General features: G+C 36.4%; 1 protein-coding gene across 4 annotated transcripts in view; it reads left to right on the top strand.

Annotated features, from left to right (window-relative positions):
- ATG4C (autophagy related 4C cysteine peptidase) overlaps nt 1–16,604 on the top strand; it is a 95,995-nt gene that overhangs the window by 67,396 nt on the left and 11,995 nt on the right. For all 4 annotated transcript variants that reach the window (XM_061411746.1, XM_061411745.1, XM_061411747.1 and 1 more), the window contains one exon: nt 2,566–2,685. In XM_061411746.1, the coding sequence (XP_061267730.1) occupies nt 2,566–2,685 (120 nt within the window). The remainder of the gene's footprint in view (nt 1–2,565; nt 2,686–16,604) is intronic.

The raw sequence follows: 16,604 nt of genomic DNA, 5'->3' as shown, positions 1-16,604 counted from the left end.
TGTCCGACTCTGTGCGACCCCATAGACGGCAGCCCACCAGGCTCCGCCGTCCCTGGGATTCTCCAGGCAAGAACACTGGAGTGGGTTGCCATTTCCTTCTCCACTGCATGAAAGTGAAAAGTGAAAGTGAAGTCGCTCAGTCGTGTCCAACTCTTAATAACCCCATGGACTGAAGCCTACTAGGCTACTCCGTCCATGGGATTTTCCAGGCAAGAGTACTGGAGTGGGGTGCCATTGCCTTCTCCTCTAAATGCATAGCGCAGAGAATTATCACAGAGTGAACAGAGCTGTGTAATGCCACTTGGGAAAAATACCATAAAGTCTAAGTTGTTCTACAATAAACAGAATTGATTTTGAATTATAAATTAATCTTGGTTTGATTAATCTTGGTTCAGAATATTCTTGGGTGAACAAACAACATGATTTAAATGGTATAAAATGCCTCTCTGTAATATGAGTCCTAGTACTCATGTAGGAACACCAGATAGCAATTTGCAGTTTTCAATCATCAGAGATTTATATTTGTGTTTTTGTGAATAATTTTAAAAGTTTTCTATAGATATGAAAAGAACTATGCTTAACTAGTGTTTGTCATTATTATCTATGGTGATGGAGACAATACAATGAAATAGCACTAAGCCTATATTGGTTTAGTCTTAATGATTCTTAATGAAAACTTTAATCAATGCTTTAATATAATTTAGGGCATCCATATAGACAAGTTAAGAAAATGCTTTGTTGGACCATGCAGACTTTTGACTCTTCTTTCTTATCCCCAAGTAGTAAAAGCTAAACAAGCATTTCTTATTACTGGCTTTTGGAAAGAGGAGTAAATGACTATTGTTAGATAGCTTGTATGTTAAATAATTTTTCTTTTGTAAATATGACCTAGAACTGTCTGAGCCTTAAATAGTAATACTCCTGTATATTGTTAACTACCAAATTTACCTAGCTCTTCTATACCTTTCCAGATCTGTTTTTTAATATCTTTTTATAAACAAAATCGGTAAAACAATGTTAGAAAAGTCCAGCTAAGGCAGTACTCATATTGATTAGAAAGATGGACGTTCCAGTTTGGCTGGGTTGAGTCTTACTGTACAGTAAGTGTTAGCTAAGGGTTTCATAGTAGTCATAGTTTTAAAAACACATTTGTTTGGTTATTTACTAGCATGATGTTGGATTTGAAGCTAATACATGACTGAACTATTGATAAGGGGAAAAGAACAGTTTGAATGTATTCGTTTTGCTTAACCGCTGGTGATAATATGGAATATTAATTGGATCACAGGATATATGTAGGGGGAGAGAAAAGAGTGGTTTTGATTGATCTACCATGAACATAAATACGAAAGTCTATATTTTTCTGCCTTTTTATAGATAATTCCAAGTTTAAATCCCTTAGTTTTAGGCATTAAATGTAGGGAAATTTTAAGTTTATGGATTTATATCCAGCCTAGATTATTTCTTGAGCAGCTTATTCTTTAATTAAAAAATATAAAATGAAGAATTTCTCACACCTGTCTCCCATCTGCCAAGTTTTCTCCCTTTTCTCTAAATTTGTTAATTTTTGTATATCCTATGCAAATATGAATATATATTTTATGGCCCTCCTTTTTAACATAAACGTCTTTTTCCTTATACATACAAGAAAAAGATTTGGTAGCATCAGTGATTTTTAAGGACAAGTATCTGAGCATTTATGCAGTTAAAAAATGTTTTAAACCAAGTACTAGAGTGTCGTGGTGAAGAAAAAAGATTGGAATGATTAGCTTTATATTCTACGCTTTTCCTACTTTTGCATTCTCTAAAGATAACCAGATTCTACTAATAGCCACAGCCTGCTAGCAAAAGTAGAGTCTAGAGCAGTATTTTTGGCCCATTTGCACCTTTAACAGTGTGACCACTGGAGAAGAGGGAACTAAGGGAAGAGCGCAGGGACCATAGTAGAACAATGTTCACCTTATCCTGTGTGGGACTAAACAAGAACTGAGGTAAAGCTCAGTAGAAGAGTGGGTTAGGACAGTGCAGTTATGTGCTGATTGTGTCAATTGCTAAAACTCTCACGTTGACCTCTTCATATCATCATGGAACATTTTCATAAACCTGCATATTTGTTTACAAAGTCTTGGTTTTTTATTCCAAGGTTTATAAATATTTTAAAAATCTCTAACTGAACAGACTTAATTGCACTTCCATAGAAATAGCTAACTCGATTCTAAACATTGTACTAGCTTATTCATGTCTTTTTCAGAGATACATTTTTTTCCCTTCTGCAAGTGTTAGAAATGCACCCTGCTTTTGACACACTTCTTTTCTTTTGCAGAATGGCCCTAATGTGTAAGGTGGAGATTTGGTAAACTGAATATACACAATGTTGGCTCTTATGTTTTACAGCTTTGGAGACTGGGAGGGATCATCTGCATAGGATATACTAAAACACCATTTGAAAGCATGTTTATAGTTTGAAGAATAGCTATATAGCAAATTTTAAATGAAGTGATATTTTTGTATATAAAGTACATTAAATAAAACTAAATTAATCCTAAAGAACTTTTAAAATTACAGACATTCCACTGCCCTTCTCCCAAAAAGATGTCATTTCGAAAAATGGATCCTAGCTGTACAATAGGATTTTACTGTCGAAATGTTCAGGACTTCAAACGAGCTTCTGAAGAAATCACTAAGGTACTTTTATTTTAAATATTACAATAATATTTGTAAATGATCTAATTTTTATTATAGATAGCCTATCAGAAGATAAAAATCCATAATTTATAATATGGTTATAAAATTTCCCCTTGAATGTTAATATTATTAGGAATATTGTGAACAGAAAATACAACTATTTGGGGATTCCTAGCCTTTGAGGGTGATGAAACTTTTTGACCAGTTGAAAGTATTGACTGATCCACTAGGTGGCACTGTTGAAATAAAAATCTCTGCAAACTGTAGCCATGTGCAAGCAATTAGGTTATATTTTATTTGAAGATTTTAAAAGGGCAATACCTTAGGGGGTAGAAAAAAATTAATGAAGTATTTGATCAAGCCAAATTGTGCATTATTTCTTGTTAGTCCAAGTGCTTCTTTGATTTTTTTTTAAAGAGAAATGGTATTTTTGGATTTCTCAGAACTGCTTTATCAAATGAGCTGTGTTGTTACCTTCCAATAAGCTTGTTTAATCTGATCTATTCTACTTATAGGGTCTCTGAAATAGGTTTATTTGACTCCTCTTATTACCTTAAACTTCTGCATTTTTCTGGCCATTGAGTACTGCTAAAATATTTATAGAGCCTTAAGGTCTGTGTATATTTAGTAGTTTGGAAAGATTACTTATTTAGGAAGTAAGCATAATTGGATGGCTCTCTTTATTAGTATCAATAGTTACAGATTATCATTTGTGGTAAGTAAAACCAGTACTAGAATCATTTTTAGGAATTCTTAACTTGAGCTCAGTTATAATAGTATGCCTTATAACTGCTTTATTTCCAGTTAATTTTATTCAGGGAAATGGACATACTGGGTTAAAATTTCATTTTTGTAATGTAAAAATAGAATGAAAAAGTTAAACAAAAAGTTTCATTTGAGTTAGGTTTAGTTTACTTGACTTGCCATGTAAAAGGAAATTTAACAGAAATATGACAGAAAAATGAATGAGAAGAGGAGAAAATGAGATATGTGAGAACATTTTCTTATTCCTCATTTCTCACAGTTGTCGTCTTTTCACTCTGCTTTTCAACCTGAAGGGCCAAGTGAACATAAGGAAATATGTTTTATCCATTTTCTCTTTTTTATTACTTGAAATTAGTATATACATTTGTATATTTCATTTTGACAATGCTCTGTCTTTATAAGGTGTTATGTACGTACTAATATACAGATGCAGATGATGCTGTAGTATAGATTGATGTTGATGAGCATTTTTCCATTAAAAAGTCCCATTTCTATTTCTGTTAGTTTATTTTCTATCTAGGTTGAAATAAGTATATTTAGAACAGTGAAGTACTTACCTCTGGAATAGAAAACAGCCCAAATTACTATTATCAAATTGAAAAACAATTATATTCATAAATGAGTTGCATGTTGATATTTTCTGATTAAAAACATAGTTTTTTGGGTTTTATACTAATAATTATAGTTTTTATGCTGGAAAACTACTTCAGAGTTATTGCACTTGATGTATCCTAGTGATATGCAATGTTAAAGCAAAGAGAAAACATGCTGAAATATTATGGAAGTATTGAGAATTTTGCTAGACTCTATTAACTTTGGTTTAATTATACTGTTGTTCTTAAGTTCATAGCGTTTTGTAGCAATATCAGAAGTTCACTTTGTCAATTAATAGCTCAGTCATTTACTTTTGCTTGGAAGATTGTAAGTTAAGCAGCTTTCTTTCTTAACAGCTGAATTTGGCATTTTTAAACTGTAATTTTTTTCTTTGAAAATTAAAACTTCTTAAAATATTTGTTTCTATATAAGATATGTTTTCAGTTTTCTCATTTTGAAAATGAGGCCAGATAATCTAGATTCTCATGTTTAATTTGTAATGCTACATGAATGAATATTCTAATGCTTTTACCACATGAATTTTAAATGTTAATAAAACTTGTTAAATTAATTCAGTGTTTAGCAGAGCTCAGTCCAGCAAGTATCTGAATAACTATCATGTTGAAATCATAAAATGACCAAGCCATAATCCCTGCTTTTGCCCTCAAGTGGCATTTATAGTTCAGGAGGCAGAATAAGAGAAGATATGCATTACATTGAATGTGATAAGCACTCATACAGAAATAGAAATAAATTGATAGGGGAAGGAAGAAGGTTAAAATGAGAGAGATGTCACATCCAAGTCAAAGTTCTTTATTGTGATGGTGATATTTAATATGGGCCTTAAAGTATAGGCTTAATTTCTATTGGCTCAGGGAGAAGGGAGTGTGCTTCAAGCAGAGGAAATAACAAAAGGAAAGGTACCGGAAAAGAAAAATATAGTTTCTTTAGAAAATGGCAGATAGTCCAATTTGTTAGGGGCCATGGATACATGTAGGGCAGGGCGTCTATCTTCTAACGGCCTGAATCAGAAGTCTTAGAGATTTGGCCTGGGAGCTTTCATTTCTAACAAACCTCCCAAGTAACCTTGTACATCAAATTTGAGAACCACTGATGCACAACCCAAGGTGTAATACTTGATGTTTTTAGGTGACAGCAGGACAAATACTCTAATACTTATATATATGTGTATTCATAATAGAAAAGTATAGCTGGCTTGTTAAACGTGATTTCCTCCTTATCATTGACCTGTACAAGGCTATTTGAGTCAAAATTCTGAAAAGAGGCACTTCCTTGGTGGTCTAGTGGCTAAGACTCTGCACGCTCGCATTGCAGGGGGCCTGAGTTCAATGTCTGGTTGGAGAACTAGATCCCACATGCCACACCTAAGACTAAGCGCAGCCAAATTAATTAATTAATTAAAAAAATAAAATTCTGAAAAGAAAAATGTTCATTAATTGTAATAGAGATGACATATATAGTGAAAATAAGGAAACACTATAGTAAATAGTAAAGGATGAGGCTAGAAAAGGAGGTTGGAATAATAATGTAGAGAGTTTTGAATGCCAGGCTGGAGAAGTTTGTACTTTTACAATATGTTGACATTATTAGACTAGTTTTTAAAAATGTGAAGCATACAGAAATATAGAGGATAGCATAATAAATACCCATGGGCTATCATTAAGCTTATGGAAAAATAAAGCCCTCATATATTATTGAAGTGTATTACCCTTCCCCAATGTTATTCCCTTATTTCCTTCCAAGTGGCAGCCACTATCCTAAATTAGTGTAAATTAGTATACTTGATATATCCATAAACAAAATACACTGTTTTCTATGTTCTTAAACTTGTCATTAATTATATATTTATATAAAAATATATATATCCTTTTGCAACTTGCTTTTTCATTTGACTGACTTGGAGATTTTATCTGTTCATGTTGGTCTAGCTGATTCATTTAAACTGCAAAAGAGTAATACTTTTTACAAATCTGTCACTTCAGTCACTCAGTTGTCTGATTCTTTGCAACCCCATGGACTGCAACACCCCAGGCTTCCCTGTCTATCACCAACTCCCGGAACTTGCTCAAACTCATGTCCATCGAGTCGGTGATACCATCCAACCATCTCATCCTCTGTTGTCCCCTTCTCCTCCTGACTTCAGTCTTTCCCAGCATCAGGGGTCTTTTCCAATGAGTCAGTTTTTTGCATCAGGTGGCCAAAGTATTGGAGTTCCAGCTTCAGGATCAGTCCTTCCAATGAATATTCAGGTCTGATTTCCTCTAGAATGGACTGGTTGGATCTCCTTGCAGTCCAAGGGACTCTCAAGAGTCTTCTCCAAAGCCACAGTTCAAAAGCATCAATTCTTCGGCACTCGGCTTTCTTTACAATCCAACTCTCACATCCATACATTCTCTTGCTGCTGCTGCTAAGTCGCTTCAGTCGTGCGCGACTCTGTGCGACCCCATAGACGGCAGCCCACCAGGCTCCGCCGTCCCTGAGATTCTCCAGGCAAGAACACTGGAGTGGGTTCCATTTCCTTCTCCAGTGCATGAAAGTGAAAAGTGAAGTTGCTCAGTCGTATCCGACTCTTAGTGACCCCATGGACTGCAGCCTACCAGGCACCTCCATCCATGGGATTTGCCAGGCGAGAGTACTGGATTGGGTTGCCATTACCTTCTCCACATCCATACATGACTACTGGAAAAATCATAGCTTTGACTAGATGGACCTTTGTTGAAAAAGTGATGTCTCTGCTTTTTAATGTGCTTTCTAGGTTGGTCATAGCATTTCTTCTAAGGAGCAAGCATTTTTTAATTTCATGGCTGCAGTCACCATCTGCAGTGATTTTGGAGCCCAAAAATTAAAGTCTGTCACTGTTTCCATTGTTTACCCATATATTTGCCATGAAGTGATGGGACCAGATGCCATGGTCTTTGTTTTTTGAATATTGAGTTTTAAGCCAACTTTTTCACTCCCCTCTTTCACTTTCATCAAGAGGCTCTTAGTTTTTCTTTGCTTTCTGCCATAGGGTGATGTCATCTATGTATCTGAGGTTATTGATATTTCTCCTGGCAATCTCGATTCCAGCTTGTACTTCATCCAGGCTGGCATTTCTCATGATGTACTCTGCATATAAGTTAAATAAACTGGGTGACAATAGATAGCCTTGACGAACTCCTTTTCCAATTTGGAACCAGTCTGTTGTTCCATATCTAGTTCTAACTGTTGCTTGCTGACCTGCATACAGATTTCTCAGGAGGCAGGTCAGGTGGTCTGGTATTCCTATCTCTTTAAGAATTTTCCATTTTGTTATGATCCACACAGTCAAAGGCTTTGGCATAGTCAATAAAGCAGAAGTAGATGTTTTTCTAGAACTCTCTTGCTTTTCCTGTGATCCAACGGATGTTAGCAATTTGATCTCTGGTTCCTCTGCTTTTTCTAAATCCAGCTTGAATATCTGGAAGTTCACGGTTCAGGTACTGTTGAAGCCTGGCTTAGAATTTTGAGCATTACTCAGAATTACATTTTACAATATAATACATAAAAAAAATTTTTAATTTTTGAAGTATAGTTGATTTACACTTAGGTTAATTTCTGCTGTATAGTTATAAATATATATTCTCAGTTATATGTTCATTTTCATGTTATTTTCTATTGTTTTATCATGATATATTGAATATAGTTTTCTATGCTATTCAATAGGACCTTGTTGCTTCAGATCAGATCAGATCAGTTGCTCAGTTGTGTCCAACTCTTTGCGACCCCATGAATCGCAGCATGCCAGGCCTCCCTGTCCATCACCAACTCCCGGAGTTCACCCAGACTCACATCCATTGAGTCAGTGATGCCATCCAGTCATCTCTTCCTCTGTCGTCCCCTTCTCCTCTTGCCCCCAGTCCCTCCCAGCATCAGAGTCTTTTCCAATGACTCAGCTCTTCACATGAGGTGGCCAAAGTACTGGAGTTTCAGCTTTAGCATCATTCCTTCCAAAGAAATCCCAGGGCTGATCTCCTTCAGAATGGACTGGTTGGATCTCCTTGCAGTCCAAGGGACTCTTAAGAGTCTTCTTCAACACCACACTTCAAAAGCATCAATTCTTCGGCACTCAGCCTTCTTCACAGTTGCTTATCTATTTATTTAAGTATAGATGTTGAACGTCTTTTCATGTGCCTATTGGCCATCTGTATGTCTTTAAAGAAGTAACTATTTAGGTCTCTTTCCCATTTTTTGATTGGGTGGTTTTTTTTTTTAATACGGAGTTATATGAGCTGTATGTATATTTTAGATATTAATCCGTTGTCAGTTGCATCATTTGCAAATATTTTCTCCCATTCTGTATGTTGTCTTTTCTTTTTCTTGATGGTTTCCTTTGATGTGCAAAAGTTTGTAAGTTTGTTTAGGTCCCATTTGTTTATTTTTGCTTTGCTTTCTTTTTCCTTGGGAAACTGATCTAAGAAAATACTACTATGATTTATGTCCAAGAAGGTTTTGCCTGTATTTTCTTCCAGGATTTTATGTTTTCATGTTTTATATTTAAGTCTTTAAGACATTTTGAGTTTATTTTGTATATGGTATGAGGGAATATTCTAATTTCATTGATTTATACGAGGCTGTCCAGCTTTCCCAACACTACCTGCTGAAGAGACCATCTTTTCCCCATTATTGCTTCCTTTGTTGTGGATTAATTGATTGTAGCTGTGTGGATTTATTTCTGGGTTCTTGCTTCTGTTTCATTCATCTATATGTCTGTGTTTTTTCTTCCCCCACGTACCATGCTGTTCTGATTACTGTAGCTTTTCAGTATTGTCTGAGTTCTGGGAGAATTTGTCTCCAGCTCTGTTCTTTTCCCTGAGGATTGCTTTTACAGAGGTCTCTTGTTGTTCCATATAAATGTTAGGATTATTTGTTATAGTTCTGTGGTAAATGTCTTGGGTAATTTGTTAAGGATTACATTAAGTTTGTCAATTCCTTTGGGTAGTATGCCGATTTTAACAATATTAATTCTTCGAATCCAAGAGCATGAGATCAGTTTGTTCTTTGTATTTATGAATCTGTTTCTGTTTTGTCTGTTCATTTGTTTAGTTTTATAGATTCCACATATAAGTGAAATCATGCAGATACTGGTTTTCTCTGACTGACTTATTTCACTTAGTATAATACCCTCTAGGTGCATGTTGTCTCAAATGGCAAGATTTGATTCTTTTTTTTGTGACTGAGTAGTATTCAACTGTGTGTGTGTGTGTGTGTGTGTGTGTGTGTGTGTGTAAAACATCTACTTTATTCAGTCATCTATCAGTGAACATCTAGGTTGCCTTCATATCTTGGCTATTGTAAATAGTGCTGTGATGAATATAGGGGTACCTATATCTTTTTAAATTAGTGTTTTCATTTTCTTTGAGTAAATAACTTAATTAGAATTGCTGGATTGTGTAGCAGTTTGAGTTTTAGTTTTTTGAGGAACTTCATTACTTTTTCATACTGCCTGCAGCAATTTACATTCCCATCATTAGGGCATGTGCTTTTCTCCACATCCTCACTAGCACTTATTTTTTGTCCTTTTGGTAACAGCCATTCTGATAGGTATGAAGTAATAGCTCGTTACGGTTTGCTTTGCATTTCCCCAGTGATTAGAGAAGTTAAGTGTCTTTTCATGTGCTTGTTGGGCATCTGTGTGTTACCGTTGGGAAAATGTATATTCTCATCTTCTGCTCGTTTTCTAATTAGGTTGTCTGTATTTTGATATTGAGTTATATGAGTCTTTTTTATATAATTTGGATTTTAACCCCTTATCAGGCATGTAATTTGCAAATATTTTCTCCCATTTAGTAGATTGTCTTTTAATTTTTTTGATGGTTTCCTTTGCTGTGCAGAAGCTTTTTAGTTTGTTATAGTTCCACTTTTTAAATTTTTGCTTTTGTTGCTTTGGGGTGTTAAAGTTTAAAAAATCATCACCAAGACTGATGTCAAGGAGCTTACTACCTGTTTTCTTCTAGATGTTTATGGTTTCATTTAAGTCTTTCATCCATTTTCAGTTTATATTTGCATATGGTGTGAGAAAGTAGTCTGATTCTTTTACATGTGGCTGTCCAGTATTCTCAATACCATTTATTGAAGAGGACTTTTTTCTGCCATTGTGTATTGTTGTTTCCTTTGTCTTAGATTAATGAGGCATATGAATGTGAGTTTATTTCTGGGCTCTTTATTCTGTTCCATTGATCTGTTTTTGTGCCAGTACCATACTGGTTTGATTACTATAGCTTTGTAGTATAGTTTGAAATAAGGGAGCTTGAAACTTCCAGCTTTGTTCTTCATTCTCAAGAATCTCTCTGGATATTTGGGGTCTTTTGTGATTTCATACAAATTTTAGAATTATTTGTTTCCTTTATGCAAAAAATGCCATGGTATTTTGATAGAGATTACATTGACTGCAGATTGCTTTCAGTAGTAGTTTAATAATATTGAGTCTTCCAGTTCAGTTGTCTTCTTTAATTTCTTTTGTCATGTTTTCAGAGTACAGGTCTTTCACCTTCTTGGTTAAATTTATTCCTAGGTATATTGTTCTTTTTGGTGCAGTTGTAAATGAGATTTTCTTCATTTCTCTTTTTGATAGTTTATTATTAGTGTACAAAAATGCAAAAAAAATAAAAGAAAACTGGAAAAATGCAAATATTTGGAGGCTAAACAGTGTGCTACTAAACAATCAAGAAGTCAGTGGAGATATCAAAGAGAAAGTTTTTTTAAGAACCTTGAGACAAATAAAAATGATAACACAACTTTCCAGAATCTGTAAACACAGCAAAAGCAGTTCTAAGAGGGAAGTTCATAGTTATAGAGGCCTTCCTCAAGAAATAAGAAAAATCTCAAATAAAAAAATCTAATTTTATATTTTAGGGAACTAGGAAAAAAAGAACTAACAAAACCCAAAGTAGTAGAATGTAGGAAATAAATAAGGATGAGAGCAGAAATAAATGAAAGAGATTTTAAAAGCAATAGAAAAAAGATTAATGAAACTAAATGTTGGTTCTTTGAAATGATAAACAAAATTGACAACGTGCAGCCAGACTCATCAAGAAAAGAGAACCCAAATAAATAAAATTGGAAATGAAGAGGAAAAATTGCAATCAATACCATAGTAATACAAAAGAGCATAAGAGGATACTATGAACAATTATCTGTCAACAAATTGGACAACCTAAAGGAAATGGATAAATTTCTATAAACATACAATCTTCTAAGACCAAATCACAAAGAAATAGAAAATCTGAATAGATCAATTGCTAGTAATGAAGTTGAATCATTAATTAAAAAAAAAAGCACTCCCAGCAAAATCTAGTTCCAGCTGGCTTAACAGATGAATTCTACCAAACATTTAGAGAAGCATTAATTCCTGTCCCTCTCAAATTATTCCAAAAAATTGAAGAGAAAGGAACATTGGCTAGCATTAACCTAATACCAAATCCAGACAAAGACACTACAAAAAGAGAAAGGGGTGCGTATCAGTATCCCTGATGAACTCCTCAAATAAAACATAGACAGCAAGCACTTGCTGTTAGTCTTAGCAATGTTTTTTTAAAATATATCTCCTCAGGCAAGGGCAACAGAAACAAAAATAAACAAATGAGACTACATTAAACTAAAAAGTTAATGCACAGCAAAATCATCAGCAAAATGAAAAGGCAACCTATGGAATGGGAGAAAATATTTGCAAATGATATATCTGATAAGTGGTTGATATCTAAATATTTAAAGAACTCATACAACTAAACAGCAAACAAAACAAAACAAAAAACTCTATTTAAAAATGGACAGGAGACCTGAATAAACGTTTTTCTAAAGAAGACATACGGATGGCTAACAAGCATATGAAAAGATGCTTAACATCACAAATTATCAGGGAAATGCAAAATCACAATAATTTACCATCTTATACACACACACACTAGATGGTTAAAATTACAAAGACAATAACAAGGGTTGGTGAAGATGTGGAGAAAAGGAAACTGTCATGCACTGGTGATGGTAATATAAAGTAGGACAGCTGCTATGAGAAATAGCATGAAGAGTCCTCAAAAAACTAAAAATAGAACCACAATACAATCCAGCAATACCACTTCTGGATATTTATCTGAACAAAATGTAAACCCTAATTTGAGAAGATATATGTTGACTTACAATATTATGTTAGTTTCAGGTATATAGTGTATTCAGTTTTCTTCTTGTAATTGATTTCTTGTTTTATACTATTGTTGGTTGTGGTTGAAAATGATGTTTGGTATGATTTTAATCTTCTTAAATTTATTGAGACTTGTTTTCTGACCTAACGTGTGATCTATCTTATAGAATGGTCCATGTGCGTTTGAAAAGAATGAGTGTTCTGCTGTTTCTGACTGGAATGTCCTGTATATATTTATATTGAGTCCATCTGGTCTAATGTGCCATTTAAGGCTGATGTTTCTTTATTGATTTTTCTGTCTGGATGATCCGTCCTTTGATATAAGTGGAGAATAAAAGTCCCCTACTATTGTTGTATTGCTGTGTATTTCTTCCTTTATTTACGTTAATATTTGCTTATATATTTTGGTGCTCCTATGTTCGATGCATGGGCTTCCCAGGTGGCTCATTGGTAAGGAATCCACCTGCCAATGCAGGAGACTCAGAAATGGGTTCAATCCCTGGTTTGGGAAGATCCCTGGAGGGGGAAATGGCAACCCACTCCCATATTCTTGCCTGGATAATCCCATGGACAGAGAAGCCTGGTGGGCTACTGTCCATGGGGTCACAAAGTGTCACACGACTGTGCGACTGAGTGTGCACACACCATGGTGGTGCTTAAATGTTTACAAAATGTTGTATCCTCTTATAGGATTGAACCTTTTATTGTTATAATACCCTTCTTTGCGTTTTGTTAATAGTTTTTGTTTTAAAGTTTAATTTGTCTAAGTATTGCTGCTGCTGCTGCTGCTGCTGCTGCTAAGTCACGTCAGTCGTGTCCGACTCTGTGCGACCCCAGAGACGGCAGCCCACCATGCTCCCCTGTCCCTGGGATTCTCCAGGCAAGAACACTGGAGTGGGTTGCCATTTCCTTCTCCAGTGCATGAAAGTGAAAAGTGAAAGTGAAGTCGCTCAGTCGAGTCCGACTCTTAGCGACCCCATGGACTACAGCCTACCAGCCTCCTCCGTCCATGGGATTTTCCAGGCAAGAGTACTGGAGTGGAGTGCTATTGCCTTAGCCTAGCTTTTTTGTTTCCGTTTTCATGGTATATCTTTTTCCATCTCTTCACTTCAATCAGTGTCTTTAGGTTTGAAGTGAGTGTCTTGTAGGTGGCATATGTATTTGCATTCCTTTCTCACTTTCTTTTGTATATTTACTTTTTTTCCTTTGTGCTTACTGTGAGATTCACATATAACATTCTCTGTACATAGAAATCTCTTTTAAGTTGATAGTAACTTAATTTTGAACACATTCATTTTGACTCCGTGTTTGATATTTTTGCTGACATATTTTACATCTTTTTATTTTATGTATCCCTTGACTAATTATTACATTTTCAAAGTTTTTGTACTGCTTTTGTCTTTTACCGTTTGTACTTTATAAATGACTGATTTACTACCTTTATCATTTATTTACCTTTTCCACTGAGATTTTTACATTTATATGCTTTCTTATTAATTAGTGCTTTTCTTTTTAACCTAGAGCAGTCCCTTTAGCATTTTTGGTAGCATTTTAGTGGTGATAAACTTTTTAGCTTTATTTATTTGTAAAACTCTTAATCTGGCCTTCAATTTTGAACGCTAAGTTTGCTGGGTAGAGAATTCTTGGTTGGCAGTTTTTTCCTCTATGCACTTTGAATATGTCGTACCACTCCTTTCTTGGCCTGTGAAGTTTCTGCTGAAAATCTGCTCATAGCATTATCGGCTTTCCCTGGTACAAAATAAGTTGCTGTTCTCTTTCTGCTTTTAAGATTCTCTTTTTATCCTTAACTTTTACCATTATAATGTGGCTGGTATGTTTTCCTTTGGGTCCATCTTATTTGGAATTCTCTGGGCTTCTTAGACTGGGTATCTGTGTCCTTTCCCCAATTATGGAAATTTTCAGACATTATTCAAATAGCTTTTTCATCCTTTCTCTCTGTCTTCTCCTTCTGAGATCACTATAATCGAAACAGTATTCTGCTTGATATTGTCCTGTCTTCTTTTATTTTTTCATATTGCCGCTCTGTCTGGATGTTTTCCATTGCTTTGTCTTCTGGATTCGTGTTTCTATTTTAAAGCCATTCTGCTCTTGAACCCCTCTAGTGTATTTTTCAGTTGTTCCAACTTCTGTTTGGTACTTTCTTATATTTTCTGTCTTTTTTTGAAATTCTCATTTTGCTCATCCATTTTTCTCCTGAGATCATAGGATCTTCATGATCATTGTTTTGAACTCTTTATCAGATAGGTTGCTTATCTCTGTTTAATTAAGGTTTTGGGGGAGGGATTTGCTTTGTTCTTTGGTTTGGAACATATTCCTGTGTCTCCTCCTTTTGCCTGTTTGTATGTATGAGCTACAATGGCTGCCTCTGTCTTAAGGAGTGATCTTATATAGGAGCTGTACCATGTGGCTCAGAAATGCACTCTCCCCTGGTCACCAGTGTCAGGTACTCTATGGGAGTCCTTTGTGTGGGCTGTGTGCCTACCAGCTGTGAAAGGACTGAGGCTGCTGTGTGGGGAGGGTTGGGCTCAGGGCCCTTGCCTGGTCTGATTGTGACTTGGCCATTGTGCAGGGAGGACAGAACTTAAATTGCTTACCTACCCCAGTTGTGGCTCAATGTCTGCATGGTGTAGGTAAGGATTAGTTAAAGTTTTGTATTTGTGAGGGGTGGGTGGAGTTCAAGGCACTTGCCTCGCCCTTTTGTGGGTCAACTGCTGCATGGGCATGGTGGGGCTGGGGGGTTTGCCTAGCCATCTTGTGCCTTGACTGCTGTGCACCAGGGCAGGACTCAGGGTGCTCACCCATCCTGGCTCTTTTTGGAGTATCTCCTGGTTTATTCTTGATATACCTGTGTTGTTGAGAGCCTACTGAGACCTGTCAGTGTTTCAAGGGGAGGAACCTCATTTAACACCTAATTTCAGGCTGATGGGGTGCTAAACCCTCAGTCAGCAGCTTTTAAAATATGCAGCTAAATGCAGTTTTGGGTCTGGATCTTGTTCTGATATGTGGGGCCATGCTTAGTAAATCTTTAATCCAGTTTTCTGTTGATGGGCAGGGGTGTGTTCCCTCCCTATTGTTTGAGCTGAGGCCAAACTATAAAGTGAGAAAGTGAAAAGTGAAGTCACTCAGTCGTGTCCAACTCTTTGCAATCCCATGGACTGTAGTCTACCAGGCTTCTCTGTCCATGGGATTTTCCAGGCAAGAGTACTGGAGTGGGTTGCCATTTCCTTCTCCAGGGGATCTTCCTGACCCAGGGATCAAACCAAGTCTCCTGCATTGCAGGCAGATGCTTTACCCTCTGAGCCACCAGGGGCCAAACTATAGTGGAGGTAATGAAGATAATGGCAACCTCCTTCAAGATGTCCCATGCATGCAGTGCTGCACTCAGTGCCCCCCACCCTTCAGCAGTCCACCACCGACCCATGCCTCCGCTAGAGACTCCTGGACACTCACAGGCAAGTCTGGGTCAGTCTCTTGTGGGGACACTGCTTCTTTCTCCTGGATCAATCTCTCCCATCAGGAAGCTTCCATAAGCCTCTTATCCTTATCCATCAGAGGGCAGACAGAATGAAAACCACAATCAAAGAAAACTAACCCCACATTGATCACATGGACCACAGCCTTGTCTAACTCAGTGAAACTAAGCCATGCCGTGTAGGGCCACCCAAGACAGACGGATCATGGTGGAGAGTTCTGACAAAACGAGGTCCACTGGAAAAGGGAATGGCAAACCACTTCAGTATTCTTGCCTTGAGAACCCCATGAACAGTTTGAAAAGGCAAAAAGATAAGACACTGAAAGATGAACTCCCCAGGTCAGTAGGTGCCCCATATGCCACTGGAGATCAGTGGAGAAACAACTCCAGAAAGAATGAGGAGATGGAGCCAAAGCAAAAACACCCAGTTATAGTTGTGACTGGTGATGGAAGTCCAGTACTATAAAGAGCAATATTGCATAGGAACCTAGAATGTTAGGTCCATGAATCAAAGCAAACTGGAAGTGGTCAAACAGGAGATGGCAGGAGTGAACATTGATATTTTAGGAATCAGTGAACTAAAATGGACTGAAATGGGTGAATTTAACTCAGATGACTGTTATATCTACTACTATGGGCAATAATCGCTTAGAAGAAATGGAGGAGCCATCATTGTCAACAAAATAGTCCAAAATGCAGTTCTTGGATGCAGTCTCAAAAACAACAGAATATCTGTTCATTTCCAAGGCAAATCATTCAATATCACAGTAATCCAAGTCTATGCCCTGACCAGTAATGCTGAAGAAGCTGAAGTTGAATGGATCTGTGAAGACCTACAAGACCTTCTAGAACTAACACCCCCAAAAGATGTCCTTTTCATTATAGGGGACT

This window comes from Bos javanicus, chromosome 3, assembly GCF_032452875.1.
Source record: "Bos javanicus breed banteng chromosome 3, ARS-OSU_banteng_1.0, whole genome shotgun sequence".
Classification (NCBI taxonomy): domain Eukaryota; kingdom Metazoa; phylum Chordata; class Mammalia; order Artiodactyla; family Bovidae; genus Bos; species Bos javanicus.
The sequence above is the reverse complement of the archived record's forward strand: the minus strand, read 5'-3'. Positions and strand labels throughout refer to the sequence as shown.